The 16,789-nt window shown below is 45.7% G+C and overlaps 1 protein-coding gene across 2 annotated transcripts in view; it reads right to left on the reverse strand.

Moving 5' to 3' along the window:
• The window catches only part of LOC143768998 (receptor-interacting serine/threonine-protein kinase 4-like), a 65,361-nt gene extending 58,842 nt beyond the window's left edge, over nucleotides 1–6,519 (reverse strand). Inside the window, exon 1 of one of the 2 annotated variants that reach the window (XM_077257614.1) lies at nucleotides 6,333–6,516. In XM_077257614.1, coding sequence (XP_077113729.1) covers nucleotides 6,333–6,466 — 134 coding nt within the window. In that variant the 5' untranslated portion in view covers nucleotides 6,467–6,516. Of the gene's footprint in view, nucleotides 1–6,332 lie in introns of both variants that reach the window. The other variant, XM_077257610.1, reaches the window with a different exon arrangement.
• Nucleotides 6,520–16,789: the final 10,270 nt, after the last annotated feature.

Consider the following 16,789-nt stretch of genomic DNA (forward strand, 5'->3'; position numbering starts at 1 on the left):
CCGGGTGCAAGCAATAGATGCTACTGTGCATGCGCAGCCACCATTTTGCTTAAGTAATTTTTTTTTCAAAGTCATACACTATTATATGCAGTATGAAAAATAGGAGGCAATGAATATGTGAACAGAGCAACAAATAAAACCCTGCCCACAGGCCATCTACAGCCCCACCCACAGGCCACCTGGAGCACAAGAATCTCTTCAACTGAAAACTACAAATATAGAGTAAACAAGAACAAAATTTTGCAATTTTCAAACTTTACATTTGTATGCCCTTAACCCCTTAATGACAGAGCCAATTTGCTGCTTAATGACCAAGCCAACTTTTACAATTCTGACCACTGCCACTTTATGCGGTTATAACTCTGGAACGTTTCAACGGATCCCAGTGATTCTGAGTCTGTTTTTTCATGACATATTGTACTTCATGTTAGTGGTAAAATTTCTTTGTCATGACTTGCGTTTATTTTTGAAAAAAACGGAAACATGGTGAAAATTTTGAAAATTTTGCAATTTTCAATCATTGAATTTTTATGCCCTTAAATCAGAGAGATATGTCAAACAAAATGGTTAATAAATAACTTGTCCCACATGTCTACTTTACATCAGCACAATTTTGGAACCAAAATTTTTTTTGTTAGGATGTTATAACGGTTAAAGGTTGACCAGCAATTTCTCATTTTTCTAACAAAATCTAACCATTTTTTTTATGGACCACCTCACATTTGAAGTGACTTTGGAGGAGTCAATATAACAGAAAATACCCAAAAGTGACACCATTCTAAAAACGGAACCCCTCAAGGTGCACAAAACCACATTCAAGAAGTTTATTAACCATTCAGGTGCTTCACGAGAAGTAAAGCAATGTGGAAGGAAAAAATGAACATTTTACTTTTTTCACAAAAAATTTACTTTGGAACTAATTTTTTTTATTTTCACAAGGGTATCAGGAGGAATTGGACCACAAAATTTGTTGTGCAATTTCTCCTGAGTATGCCTATACCCCATATGTGGGGGAAAACCACTGGGTGCATGGCAGTCTCAGAAGGGAGGGAGCACCATTTGACTCTTTGAACTCAAAATTGGCTGGAATCAATGGTGGCACCATGTCGCACTTGGAGACCCCTTGATGCACCTAAACAGTGGAAACCCCCAATTCTTACTCCAACCCTAACCCCAACACAACCCTAACCCTAATCCCAACCCTAACCACAACCCTAACCCCAACACACCCCTAACCATAATCCCAACCCTAACCCCAACACACCCCTGACCCTAATCACAACCCTAACCATAACCACAAACCTAACCCCAATACACCCCTAACCCTAATCCCAACCCTAACCATAACCCTAACCACAAACCTAACCCTAACACACTCCTAACCCTAATCCCAATTCTAACTTTAACATTAGCCCTAGCCCTAACCCTAACTTTAGCCCAACTCACTTTAGCCTAACTCTAACCCTAAGGCTGTGTGCACACGTTGGTTTTTTTTCCGCGTTTTTTCGCTATAAAAACGCATAAAAAACGCATACATTATGCATCCCATCATTTAGAATGCATTCCGCAATTTTTGTGCACATGATGCATTTTTTTCCGCAAAAAAAAATGCATCGTGGTAAAAAATGCATCATGTTCAATAATTTTGCGGATTTTTCGCGTTTTCCCGCTATTTAATGCATTGGGAAGCTCTGGAAAAAAAGCGCAAAAAAAGCATCAAAAACGTGCAAAAACGCAAGAAAAACGTGAAAAAAACGAATGCGGATTTCTTGCATAAAATGTCCGGTTTTGCTCAGGAAATTTCTGCAAGAAATCCTGAACGTGTGCACATAGCTTAATGGAAAAATGGAAATATTTTTTTTTTATTTCATTATTTTTCCCTATCTAAGGCCGGAGTCACACTAGTCTGTAATACGGACGAGTGCTATGCGATAAAAAAATCGCATATAACTCGGACCAATGATAATCTATGGGGCAGCTCCCATCATCCGTTTTTTTCTCGTCCGTATTACGCATGCGAGTGAAATCACAGCATGCTGCGACTGTCCGCGTATCTCAGCTGAGAAACGCCAATGCAAGTCTATGGGTGTGAGAAAAAAATAGCACAGCACACGGACCATTAGTGTAACTTGCGAGAAATTCTCAGGGATTGGGCAGGTGACAGGAAAGGCTCAGACATTATTTGCTCATTTTGCAAGTGTGAGAAAATCTCACAATACGGATGAGATACTGATGACACACGGATACTTTGAAAAAAAAATGCATCCAGGCATTGCACATGGATGAGATACGGATCACCATACGGAGAACATTTGTGCGATTCTCAGCAGACAAAATCAGACAGATTTTTTATACATTGTGTGTGACTCCATCCTAAGGGGATGAAAAAAGGGGGTTTTGTCTACTATTTTTTTAATTTGATCTCTGTGATAGTGTCTATCACAGTTCTCAAAATGAACCAATAGGAAAATGTTTCTATTGTTGCCTGGTGCCGACAGCCGAGACCCCGGAGAAATTCCGACTCTGGGTGGTGCTATACACATTTTCTACAGCGGAGCTGTGGTTTAAGTACCCTTAATTGCTGCCGTGAAAAGGAGTATCGGCGGTCGTTAAGGGGTTAAATCAGATAGTCATACCACACACAATAGTTAATAAATAACATTTCCCACATGTCTACTTTACATCTTCATAATTTTTTAAACATAATTTTTTATGTTAGGAAGTTATAAGGGTTCAAAGTTGCTCACTTTTCCAACAACATTTACACAAAAAAATTTTAGGGACCATATCACACTTGAAGTGACTTTGGTGGGCCTATATGAAGAAAAATACTCAAAAGTGACACCATTCTAAAAACTGTACCCCTCAAAACCACATACAAGAAGTTTATTAACCATTCAGGTGCTTCACATGAATTAATGGAGTGTGGAAGGAAAAATGAACATTTTACTTTTCTCAAACATTTTACTTTAGCCCCATTTTTTTTATTTTCACAAGGGTAACAGGAGAAAATGGACCCCAAAATTGGTTGTGCAATTTCTCTTAAGTATGCTGATACCTCAAATGTGGGGAAAAAAACAACTGTTTAAGCACATGGCAGGACTCAGAAGGGAAGAAGTGCCATTTGACTTTTTGAATATAAAATTTGCTGTAATAATTAGCGGATACCATGTTGTGTTTGGAGAGCCCCTGATGTGCCTAAACAGTGGAAACCCCCCCACAAGTGACCCCATTTTGGAAACTAGAGCCTTCAAGATGTGCATCTAGATGTGTGGTGAACACCTTGAACCCCCAGGTGCTTCATAGAAGTTTAAAATGTTGAGCCGTGAAAATAAAAAATAAAAATTCCCACAGAAATCTTCTTTTAGCCCCAAATTTGGCTTTTTCACAATGGCAACAGGAGAAAAAGGAGAATACAATTTGTTGTCCAATTTCTCCTGAGTAGAGATGAGCGAATTTGCGTGGGTTCCCTCTTATTCGGCAAACTGCAGAGGGAACCTGGCTTCCTGGATCTCGCTAGCTGATCGCCTGATCGGCGCCGCAGCTGCATGTGTCGTGGCTGTGTCACAGTCGTGACACATGCATGGACAGTCTGTTTGTTGGGCTCTCCATACATGTGTTATCACTGTCACACAGCCGCGATACATGCATAATCCAGGAAGCCAGGTTCCCTCTGCAGCTTGTCGAATAAGAGGGAACCCGAGCAAATTCGTTCATCTCTACTCCTGAGTACATTGATACCCCTTATGTGGGGAAAAACTACTGTGTGAGTGCACAGCAGGGATCAGAAGGGAAGGAGCGCCATTTGACTTTTTGAATGCAAAATGTGCTGGAATCAAGTGATCCCATTTTGGAAACTATACCTCTCAAGGAATGTATCTAGATTTGTGGAGAGCCCCTTGAACCCACACAGGTCCTTCACAGAAGTGTATATCACTGAACTGTGAAAATGAAAAAATTATTTTTTTCCTAAAAAAAACTTAGGTTTTGGTTGTCTTATACATAAATGTGACTTGCAACTATTTAGCATATGATTAGTTATACAGATTCTTGTCATGTAACTGCATTGTTACTCTTTTGCTCCTGGTGGTGGTAACATCTTTTTCTCCCTGCATACTACAAGTTACAACCTGTATTCACATTATCTAATAGCTCAGTGTGATATTAAGTTGGTTCACAAGCGAAAGTCATAGGTTTGAATTGAAGAGCAGCCATGAAGAAGATTTCCCAAGGAAAGAGAAACAGCATCCTCCAGCTCATTGATAAAGGTCTCTCGGCTGAGATCCCAGAGTTTTTCGGACTCTCAGGGACGCTTTAGATTTATTCCCGTTTGGGAATAAGGCCCTTTAGTGGCCGCCGTTTTAATGTGCATCGGCGGTCGTTAAGATGTTAAAGGGAACCTGTCACCTCTTTTGCCGCTATATGATGCGGCCACTGCCTTTCAGGGCTTATCTACAGCATCCTTTATGCTGTAGATAAGCCTACGGTCCAACCTGAAAGTGAAGAAAAACAGGTTATATTATACTCACCCGGGGGCGGTCCGGTCCGATGGGTGTCGCAAGTCCAGGTCGGGCGCCTCCCATCTTCATGTGATGTCGTCATCCTGCTTGCTTCGTGCCGCGCTCCTGCGCAGGCGTACTGATCTGTCCTGTTGAGGGCAGAGCAAAGTACTGCAGTGCAGAGGTGCTGGGAAAGGTCAGAGGGGCCCGGCACCTGCAGTCCTTTGCTCTGCCCTCAACAGGACAGATCAGTACACCTGCACAAGAGCGTGGCACGAAGCAAGCAGCATGGCATCGCATGAAGATGGGAGGCGCCGAACCCGGACCTGAAACACCCATCAGACCAGACAGCACCGGACCGTCCCCCGGGGTGAGTATAATAAAACTTGTTTTTCTTCTCTTGCCGGTCGGACAGGGGGCTTATCTACAGCATTACAGAATGCTGTAGATAAGCCCTGAAAGGCAGTGGACGCATCTTATAGCGGTAAAACAAGGAGACAGGTTCCCTTTAATGAACTGTCTGTTGAGGACAACCCATGGGCCATGTCCCCAAATGAGACATATGAGTGTAATACAAGGAGATCCCACACTCGGCCCTTCCGTGACCCAGGAAATGCTGTAAGACCACTGGTCCATGGTAACTTTTACTTATCACGAAGCCTCAATATGTCACAATTTCCCGTGAGTAACTTCGTGAAAGACTTGACCATCGTGTAAGCAAGACACCATTGTAAACCTAGACTCATGAAAAGGGCTTATCTTGATTGGACAATACCTTAAAGGGTTGTCACTTCTTGGATTGGGATAGCTCATTGATAGTTTGACATCTGACTCCTGGGAACCCCAGTGAATGGGGCTCTGATTGCTGGGAAATAGTGATGGCTCGTTGGTGACCAATATGGCACAGTTGGCTCCTTTCTCTTAGCATTGGGAGCCAGCACCGAAGTGAGCACCCTAGTGTTTCTGAATGACCAGTATGACTTGGCAGTGGATGCGCCAACCCAACCTAAAACCAAGATCTGCCATTGGCTAGCTACAGGTGGGCAATTTATTCTGCATCGGGGTCCAAAAAAGCGGAGCAAAATGATGCAGGTCACCAAAACAGCCGGACTGGCCATCACTACCAGGAAACAGGTGCTACCGGCTGGTTCTGAGCACGTAACCTCCATGAGACAGTCAAAGCCGTGAACAGCGCTCTTCCACTCGGAGCAGTCTCGTAGCCCCTCTGCTCCTCTGAAGATAGGGCAGAGCCCCCTTTCTCCGATTGACAGGGGGTCATGTGGAAAGACGATAACTGACTATCCTGGGAAATAACCCTTCAGGGCAGAGACAGACTGCCGTATATCTCGTGCCAGAAACGCATCGCACTGCACGCACTGGCCTGGCACAAGCAAGCTGACAGCCAGTACGAGGTTTACGATGAGATTCTCGCACAATAAATACGGCAGTCTGTCTCTGCCCTTATAGTGATGGATTGAGGGGATCCAGAGACCACCAAAGCAGGAGACACCAGTGCACACCTTGGTCTGACAGGTGTAAAAATGGAACAGAGGAGACAAAGATAAAGGATTACTGGCTATGGGGAGAAAAATCATACTTCTACCAAAGCCCAGAAAAAAAAAACATTTATAAAAATTAAAGTAAATAAAAAGTTGTCTTGTGTCCCATCATGAAGAGCAGTGTCAGGTAACCTGGTATAGTCTATGGCTTGTCCTGGGGGAGGAGCTAATAAAGCGCCGGCCCCTGTCACCGAGCCGAGAGGGTGACTACTGCGGGAGCGTGCGGACACGTGACCCCAGGCTCCGCCCACCCGCCACCGCCTGGCTGACTCACGCGTCATCTCTCAGGGTGTTCTTCAGGGCGATGTCCATCCCCAGCTTTGCGCTGCGCCCCCTGTAGACCACCCCAAAGCCGCCTTTGCCGACCAGCTCCAGCTGGGACAGGTCCCCGGGCGGCAGCGGCTGCATTGTCCTGCGGGGCCGCCTTGTGTCAGCGCGGGCTGGCAGGGGCAGGCGGGGAAACCCCGTGTACGGGCGGGCGCTCAGCCCTGCAGGGGGGAAGGCGCAGACTGACGTGTGTCACAGTCACCCTGACTGAACTGCCGTGTATTCTGGTGATGGGCGGGCCGGCTCTTTTTGGCTCAGAAAACGGCTCTTCTTGCACCTAGTGCTGCTTCGCCCACTTTTATTACTCCGGCAGGTGTCTAGTGAAGGTTTTTTAGCATGGCCGAGTTCTCAGTTTGTAAGCTCCTTGGAACTGGCCCTCCCTCCTAGTCTGTAGTGTGACTTGTGTTATTTTCTAAAAATCCATGTACTCCCCTGTCCTAATCATCCCCCCCCCCAAATGCCACAAAAAATGCATTAAGAAGCAATCAAAGCATCATATGTACCCCAACACTTGATACACACTGCTCAAAAAAATAAAGGGAACACTAAAATCCCACATCCTAGATGTCACTGAATGAAATATTCTACTTGCAATTCTTTATTCATTACATTGTGTAATGAGTTGAGAATAATAAAACATAAAAAGGGTCAATGTAAATCAAAATGAATATCCCACGGAGGTCTGGATTTGGAATGATACTCAAAATCAAAGTGGAAAATCAAATTACATTTTCTTCTTTTGGAAAATCAAATTACAGGCTGACCCAACTTCAGTGGAAATGCCTCAAGACGAAATAATGCTCAGTAGTGTGTGTGTGGCCTCCACGTGCCTGTATGATCTCCCTACAATGCCTGGGCATGCTCCTGATGAGGCGGCGGATGGTCTCCTGAGGGATCTCCTCCCAGGCCTGGTTTAAAACATCAGTGAACTCTTGGCCAGTCTGTTGTGCAACGTGGCATTGGTGGATAGAATGAAATATGGTCTCCCAGATGTGCTCGATTGGATTCAGGTTTGGGGAAAGTCCATACCATCAATGACTTCTTCATACAGGAACTGCTGACACACTCCAGCCACATGAGGTCTAGCATTGTCATGCATCAGAAGGAACACAGGCCCACTGCACCTGCATATGGTCTCACAATGGGTCTGAGTATCTCATCCCGGTACCTAATTGCAGTCAGGATACCTCTGGTTAGCACACAGATGGCTGTGCGGCCCTCCAAAGAAATGCCACCTCACACCATTACTGACCCACTGCCAAACTGGTCATGCTGAAGGATGTTGCAGGCAGCAGATCGCTCTCCACGACGTCTCCAGACTCTGTCACATTTGTCACATGTGCTCAGTGTGAACCTGCTTTCATGTGTGAAGAGCATAGGGCACCAGTGGCGAATTTGCCCATCCTGTTGTTTTGTGGCAAATGCCAAGCATCCTGCAAGGTGTTGGGCTGTGAGCACAACCCCCATCTGAGGACGTCGGGCACTCAGATCATCCTCGTGGAGACTGTTTATACCAGTTTGTGCAGACACATACACATTTGTGGCCTGCTGGAGGTCATTTTGCAGGACTCTGGCAGTGCTTCTCCTGTTCCTCCTTGCACAAAGGCTGAGATAGCGGTCCTGCTGCTGGGTTGTTGCCCTCCTATGACCCCCTCTATGTCTCCTAATGTACTGACCTGTCTCCCGCTAGCGCTTCCAGCCTCTAGACACTACGCTGACAGACACAGCAAACTTTGCCACAGCTCGCATTGATGTGCCATCCTGGATGAGCTGCACAACCTGAGCCACTTGTGTGGGTTGTAGAGTCCGTCTCATGCTACCACAAGTGTGAAAGCACAACCAACATTCAAAAGTGACCAAAACATCAGCCAGAAAGCATTGGTACTGAGATGTTGTCTGTGGTTCCCACCTGCAGAACCACTTCTTTATTGAGTGTGTCTTGATAATTGCCAATAATTTCCATCTGTTGTCTATTCCATTTGCACAACAGCATGTGAAATTGATTGTCAAACAGTGTTGCTTCCTAAGTGGCCACAAAAAAGAGAAAAAATTATTGCATTCCTGATGCTTTTGATTTTTCTGAGTTTCAGGTGGACCTGTTTAAAGCCACCAGAAAGATCCACCTTCATAAAGCGTTTTCTAATAATACTACCAGTTCTATTTCTTTAGAAGAGGAGCATCCTTATGCCATAAGCATGAGCAAGCATTGGCCGATGTCCGCGAGGATGCTGCCCTCTTGTTAAGTTTAGATGGTGTTGGTCCCATTGTTGATTTACCTGGTCGGGTGACTCCCTTTATGGGTGGTGTCCCTTCATCTTTTATGCCTGCCACCTCTCCGGGCAATTTGGTTGATTTCTTTTGAGACTCTGGTTTTGAGGGACATGGAGGCGGGCTCCATGGAATTTGACTAGTTCTGAGAGGGTGGCGTTGAGAAAGATGGCAGGGTGGACTGATGTGATTGTGCGCCCGGCAGACAAGGGGGGTAAGGTTGTTTTAATACCTAGAGAGGCTTACCTCCTTGAGGCGAAACGACAATTGTCGGATGAAGACACTTATAAAAAGTTGTCTGGGGACCCTACTACCAAGTTCAAGGCTAAGTTGCGTTCTTTTTTACAGAGCTCAGTGGAACTTGGGGTTATTACACAGAAAGAAGCCGAGAGACTTTTTCCAGAGTTCCCCACTAGACCTCATTGGTATTATCTCCCTAAGGTGCACAAATCCATCACCCATCCCCCCGGTAGACCTATTGTTTCAGGGGTTGGTTCGTTAACCGAACCTCTCTCCCAGTATATAGACTGGTTACTGATACCCTTGCTCCTCTCTGTCCCCTCCTACATCAGGGACACAAAATTGTTTTTAGAACACATACAGCGGTTTACATGGCAGCCGGGTTTCTCCCTGGCATCCATTGATGTGGTCAATCTTTATACCAGGATCCCCCAATCAACGGGGGTGGATGATGCGATCAGGCGTGTTTTGAACACTACTGATAAGAGCAAGACCTTAGTTGATTTTGTTTGCGATGGGTTAAAGTTCATACTGACCCATAACGCGTTTAGTTTTTTGGATACCTGGTTTATTCAGACCACGGGGACTGCCATGGGGACCCCGGCTGCATGTACTTTCGTCAATTTATTTTTGGCGGTATTGGAAGAGGTTTATGTTTATTCCTCTGATAACCATTTTCTCAAACACATAAAACTTTATTTCAGATATGTCGATGACGTGTTCCTGGTGTGGGATGGGACGGAGGGGGATTTTGAGCTGTTTGTTCAATACCTGAATACCTCTAATACCATGGGGATGTCTTTTACATCAGTTTTTGGGGGTTCCCGTCTAGAATTTCTAGATGTGGCGGTTGAGGTTCTTGATGGGGAGGTATGTACATATGTTTACCGCAAACCTACCGCAACAAATTCGTTGTTACATTCTAGGAGTTTTCATCCCTTGCACATCAAGCGATCATTACCCTATAGTCATCTTCTCCGTACGAGAAAGGTTAACAATACACAATCGGGTTTCGAGCGTCAGTCGCAAGATTTATGCGTGAGGTTTCGCGAGAGGGGCTATTCTGATGTTGCATTACGAGAGGCGATGGAACGAGTTAACGCACAGACACCGGGTGGGACCAACAATACTAGGACATCTTCAGGACAGCGCTTTAAGTTTTGCTTCCGATATGGCCCGATGGACCATGAGATCAGGGCATCCATAAGGAAGCACTGGCATGTGTTGGCCAGGGATAAGGATCTTTCAGATAGGGCGGCCGGGGGACCACTTATCTCGAATAAACGGAGCACACGGGTGAGGGATCTATTGGTCCGTAACCTTATTTCTAATCCTAGGACCACATGGCTTGAACAATCTGTCCCTAAGGGTAATTTCTGCTGTGGTCACTGCCTTTCGTATAAATATCATTCGACAGGGCAGATACTAAATATAGTGTCACGGGGAGACTAGGTGGGCAAGAGCTAATAACCCGGGCCCCTGCAATTTCCCTCAGACTAGGGAAATCCTGACTGACCCTCTACCTAGAGTTTACACTGATGGTGTGCATGTCTAGGCCTCGACCCTCGCCCTGTCTCCTGTTTCAACCCTAGACTGAAACCACCGCCCACCACCCAGTGAAAAGATCATACACCAATTCCCACAGTTAGAACAGACAAGGATAACGGAAAATATACACCACGCCGCAGTCACTCAGGAATACACTATACATTCGCAGGGCAAAATAAATACAAATATAGGAAGGAGTAAATAAGACAAAGGGAAATACATCACCAGCAACGATACTCCAACTACTAGCTCACCACTCCAGACCGAGATAACAACGCACAAGACAGAAGCTATAATCGGCGACGCCCAATGTTCAGGAGAACTATTTAAAGGCAATGGGCATGGCCCAGCTTCCAATCCGAGCATCAGGTAAATTAACCCCGGACCAGCTAGATAAAATCTAGCCGACGCCAATGAGCACATAGTGGTCAAAAGCAGAATTACCGCTGTCTGTCGAACGACCTGGTCTGAACAGCGTCCGACATGACATATAGGCCCTATAAGACACATTTTTCAGCAGTTCATTTCGTGTAAGACCGATTACGTAGTTTATGTTTTGTTCTGTCCTTGTGAAAGGTTTTATATAGGGAAGACTATACGTCAACTCTGTGTGCGATTTAGGGAGCACTTTCGATCTATCCGGACGGGTAAGGGTGTACCTAGGCTAGTTGAACGCATCAGAGATGTACATCTGAGTGATCCGGAGGTCCTTAGATTTGCTGGGGTGGAGAAGGTGGTCTTACCTGCGCAAGAGGGCGATTTACAGAAGCTGTTGTTGAGAAAGGAGGCCAGGTGGATCATGCGCACGTGCGCTATGGGTCCAGCTGGCCTGAACGACAGGATCGATATGTCTATTTTTCTGTAATGTATTCATTATTATTATTTCTTTCCCCCGATAGTGGTTTTTCGTTTATGTGTTAATATACCACCTTTTGCTTTTGTGCTAGCATAACCCCATTCTAGTAGTCTCTTTAGGTCATATATAGGTGTGCTCGGCTCGTCCCTGATAGAGTGGAAAACTCCTTCCTGAATATGTTGTATTTTGATCATATCCCTTGTAGTGTATGGGAGCTTAAGACAAGGGGAGGTACATATTCCGGGTTCTGTTCCCGGTTTTTATTCATTGATTTTAAAATGTATTTTATGTTTTTCACATGTGTATTTTGTCTGGAGGAGGTGGAGGGAGGGGGCGTGAGTAGGGAGATTTTTTCTCCCACCTTTCTATTTATATCCACGCCACTCCCCTGCACCTCAGACCCGTTGAAGCGCTGACGTAGGCGCGAAACGGCCGTCGTCACATCCTGCTCACCTCCTTTCCTGTTCCACCGTTCCGGGCCGTGAACGACATGGTTTCTTAAGGCTTCAATAAAGAATTTGTACCACACTTGGACCGGTGAGTGTTGCTGTATGCTTCTTCATATTTCCCGTTGCTTCCTAAGTGGACACTTTTATTTCACAGAAGTTTGATTCACTCGGAGTTATATTCTGTTGTTTAACTGTTCCCTTTATTTTTTTGAGCAGTGTATATATATATATATATATATATATATGTGTATATATATGTATATATATATATATATATATATATATATATATATATACATATATATATATATACATATATATATATATATATATATATATATATATATATATATATATATATATATATATATATATACTGTATATACATACACAGTACAGACCAAAAGTTTGGACACACCTCATTTAAAGATTTTCTGTATTTTCATGACTGAAAATTGTAAATTCACACTGAAGGCATCAAAACTATGAATTAACACATGTGGAATTATATACTTAACAAAGAAGTATGAAACAACTGAAAATATGTCTTATAGTCTAGGTTCTTCAAAGTAGCCACCTTTTGATTTGATGACTGCTTTGCACACTGTTGGCATTCTCTTAATGAGCTTCAAGAGGTGTTCACCGGAAATGGTTTTCACTTCACAGGTGTGCCCTGTCAGGTTTAATAAGTGGGATTTCTTGCCTTATAAATGGGGTTTGGACCATCAGTTGTGTTGTGCAGAAGTCTGGTGGATATGGAGCACCCCCACTGTTGCAGCGCCGAGGGGTACCCGGTACCGGGCCTCTCTGTCTCGGTTCTGGGATTGTCACGGTGGCTAGACCCGGTCCATGACCCTGCTAAGGGGCGTCCAGTAAAAGTTGAGAGTGATAATGTGTGGTGCAGGGTGTGATGAATAACGAGGACACAGGGTTGCAGTCTCTTTACCTCTTTACTGAAGGCTTAAGGATCCTCAATCCAGAGTACGGTTAACAGGGCTGACTGAGACCGGCCGGTCCGATGGCACCTCCAGAGTTCCCTTTGCAGGTGGAAATCTGTGCCTTCCTTCTAGCGCTTGTGTGTTGTAGTCCTTCCCTGCTGAGCACCACGGGATAGTCCTCACAACTGTTGTGTCTGTTTCTGATGTTCCCTTACAACTGATTCTGATGTTCTTCTCCATCCCCCAGATGATATGGCTAGGACGCACCCGTATGACGGGTAGGCCTGGAGTTCTTCCGGGACCCTAGAGTCGCCCCTCTCCCACTGTTGCCCCCTATGTCTGCTTAGGTGATTTAGGTGAGACAGCCCGCCTATAACTGACTGTCCTGCCGTTGGTTTGAAGTAAGGCTTGGAGCCAGTACTTCCTCGGCGTTTCCGGCCACCGGCTACACGCCTCAGTAGGATGTTGCCTCGATCTTACAGCACGACTCCTACTGGTGTTTTCTCCTTGTTGCTTTGATCTTGTTTCTCACTCTTCACAATAACCTCGCTTCTTGTCCTTTCTTGGGGTACCGCCGCGATGAAGTGCAGGCACGGTCCCGTAACGTTCTTTCTGTTCGCTAGGCCTCTGTCAGGATCCCACCCCTGACAGGGACCCCCCTGAATCTTCCCCTGCAACACCCTCTGCCACAGGATGTTGCCTGGTTCCAACCCAGTCAGCTTTCTGTCTAACTTTCTATCTAACCCCCAGATTTACCAGATTGTGAGGAGTGGCCTAATGCATAGTGCCCTTTGCTCCCCCTGGAGGCCAGACTATGAAGTGTATTGGTGTCTGTGATACCTGGTCAGGTGAACTCCTTCAGTGCCATCAGACGTACCATCACTCCCCTTAGCGGCGGAGCGAGGTTACTGCAACGACCAGGTCTCTGGGGCGCTGCAGATACACAGCTGATAGTCCTACTGAATAGACTGTTAGAATTTGTTTTATGGCAAGAAACAAGCAGCTAAGTAAAGAAAAATGAGTGGCCATCATTACTTTAAGAAATTAAGGTTAGTCAATCCAAAAAATTGGGAATACTTTGAAAGTGTTCCCAAGTGCAGTTGCAAAAACCATCAAGCGCTACAAAGAAACTGGCTCACATGAGGACCGCCCCAGGAAAGGAAGACCAAGAGTCACCTCTGCTTCAGAGGATAAGTTTATCCGAGTCACCAGCCTCAGAAATTGCAGGTTAAAAGCAGCTCAGATTAGAGACCAGGTCAATGCCACACAGAGTTCTAGCAACAGACACATCTCTACAACAACTGTTAAGAGGAGACTTTGTGCAGCAGGCCTTCATGGTAAATGCTAGGAAACCACTGCTAAGAACAGACAACAAGCAGAAGAGACTTGTTTGGGCTAAAGAACACAAGGAATGGAGATTAGACCAGTGGAAATCTGTGCTTTGGTCTGATGAGTCCAAATTTGAGATCTTTGGTTCCAACCACCGTGTCTTTGTGCAACGCAGAAAAGGTGAACGGATGGACTCTACATGCCTGGTTCCCACCGTGAAGCATGGAGGAGGAGGTGTGATGGTGTGGAGGTGCTTTGCTTGTGACACTATTGGGGATTTATTCAAAATTGAAGGCATACTGAACCAGCATGGCTACCACAGCATCTTGCAGCGGCATGCTATTCCATCCGGTTTGCGTTTAGTTGGACCATCATTTATTTTTCAACAGGACAATGACCCCAAACACACCTCCAGGCTGTTTAAGGGCTATTTAACAAGAGGGAGAGTGATGGGGTGCTACGCCACCAGACCTGAACCCAATTGAGATGGTTTGGGCTGAGCTGGACCACAGAGTGAAGGCAAAAGGACCAACAAGTGCTAAGCATCTCTGAGAACTCCTTCAAGATTGTTGGAAGACCATATCCGGTGACTACTTCTTGAAGCTCATTAAGAGAATGCCAAGAGTGTGCAAAGCAGTCATCAAAGCAAAACGTGGCTACTTTGAAGAACCTAGAATATAAGACATATTTTCAGTTGTTTCACACTTCTTTGTTAAGTATATATTTCCACATGTGTCAATTCATAGTTTTGATGCCATCAGTGTGAATTTACAATTTTCATAGTCATGAAAATACAGAACATCTTTAAATGAGAAGGTGCGTCCAAACTTTTGGTCTGTACCGTATATATATATATATATATATATATATATATATATATATATATATATATTGTACCGTGTGTAAGGTTAGTGGAACTCCTAAAGTTAACCCACAGGACCGCAACAACGAACCTTCCAAGGGTGAACTGGCCTAGTGGACCACCCCCTATACAGGGAGCATCAGGGGCAGGCCCAGGGGAGACTATTGTCTTGGAAGCTGATACCCGGGGACAGGAGGTAGGAGACACACGAAAAGGCAGACGAGGGAACAGGTAGCGGAGACTGGAGACTACAGGAAGGACTGCTAAGGATCCGACAGGGAACGACAGAGGAGGAACACTCAGAAGGAACTGGAGACACGGGACAGGCTAGGAGCAGAGAAGGACGGACGGATGGCACTAGGAGAGCTGACAGGGGGGTAACAGGGTAGGGTAGCACAGGAGAGAAGGCAGGGCACAATACCGGAGTGACAGGCAGGTAGACAGAAAAGCGCAGGAAAGCGAGGGACCTGGATCAAGCGCAAAACACAAATGACAGGCACAGAATAGGGGGAGAGGCTACCTGATATAGGAAGAGTACCGCAGGACTTCCGGGTCAGGAACCTCCAGGATCATAGAAAGGAGGAACGGAGCGACCGAAACCCTGCCCAAGGAGGTGCACATGCATTGCTGAAGTTGGTAAGCAAAGTGCGAATGCGCAGCCGACAAGAATCAGGAGCCGACGAGAATCAGGAGCTGGCGACGAGACAGGAATTGGAGAGGTCGGATGATGCACACACACACACCGGGACGGGTAAGCATGTCGGGAGCTGGAGGAAGATTCGTCAGATGCAGCAGCAGCAGCAGAAGCGCCCAGGGACAGGTAAGCATGTCGGGAGCCAGGAGGAGATGGGGCAGGCGTGACAGTACCCCCTCCTTTCGCCTGCTCTTCCTAAGATTAGAAAGAAACCTAGCTAAAATTCGAGGAGCTTGGATGTTCTCTCAAGGATCCCAAGACCTCTCCTCTGTAGCAAAGCCCTTCCAATCAATTAAAAAGAGGGTCCTACCTCAAGACCTCTTCATAGCTAGAATGTCCTTAACTTCAAAGACATCCTGTGCAGAAACAGGTAGAGGCGACTGGCCAGTGGTGGCATGGAATTGGTTGAGTATGACTGGCTTAGGCTACTTTCACACTAGCGTCGTACGATGCACGTCGCAATGCGCCGTGCCGACGTACCGACGCATACTGTGAAAATAAAACAACGGGGGCAGCGGATGCAGTTTTACAATGCATCCGCAGCCCCATTGTGATGTCCTGAGAGGCGGGGGTGGAGTTCCAGCCGTGCATGCGCAGTCGGAAATGGCAGACACGACGCACAAAAAAAGTTACATGTTAAGTTTTTTTGTGCCAACAGTCCGCCACAACACGATGCATCTGTCGCATGACGGATACAACGTGTGGTAATCTGTCGCAATGCATTGCTAATGCAAGTGTATGGAGAAAAAACGCATCCTGCAGGCAATTTTGCAAGATGTGTTTTTTCTCCAAAACGACGCATTGCGACGTTCCTCGTACGACGCTAGTGTGAAAGCACCCTTTAGTAGGGAAACGTGGAACGAGTTGGGATGCGAAGCGAGGCGGGTAACTTTAACTTATAAGCGACATCATTAATACAAGCTACAACCTAAAATGGACCGATATACCATGGACCTAGTTTATATGAAGGAATCTTTAGACGGATGAACTTGGAAGATAACCACACTTTATCTCCAGGTTGGAAAGACGGAGAATCCAGGCGCCTCTTGTCGGGATGTCTTGTAATTCTGTCTCCAGTTCGTTCGAGTGTGGTTTTGGTCTCCTGCCAGACCCTGGAAAACTTCTCGAAAAGATCGGCCTATGGCACCCCCGAGGCAGGGGTACTGGCAGAGGAACACCAGGATGTTACCCATAAATGATAAAGAAAGGCGACTTGGATG

The sequence above is a fragment of the Ranitomeya variabilis genome, chromosome 1, assembly GCF_051348905.1.
Source record: "Ranitomeya variabilis isolate aRanVar5 chromosome 1, aRanVar5.hap1, whole genome shotgun sequence".
NCBI classification, from domain to species: Eukaryota; Metazoa; Chordata; class Amphibia; order Anura; family Dendrobatidae; genus Ranitomeya; species Ranitomeya variabilis.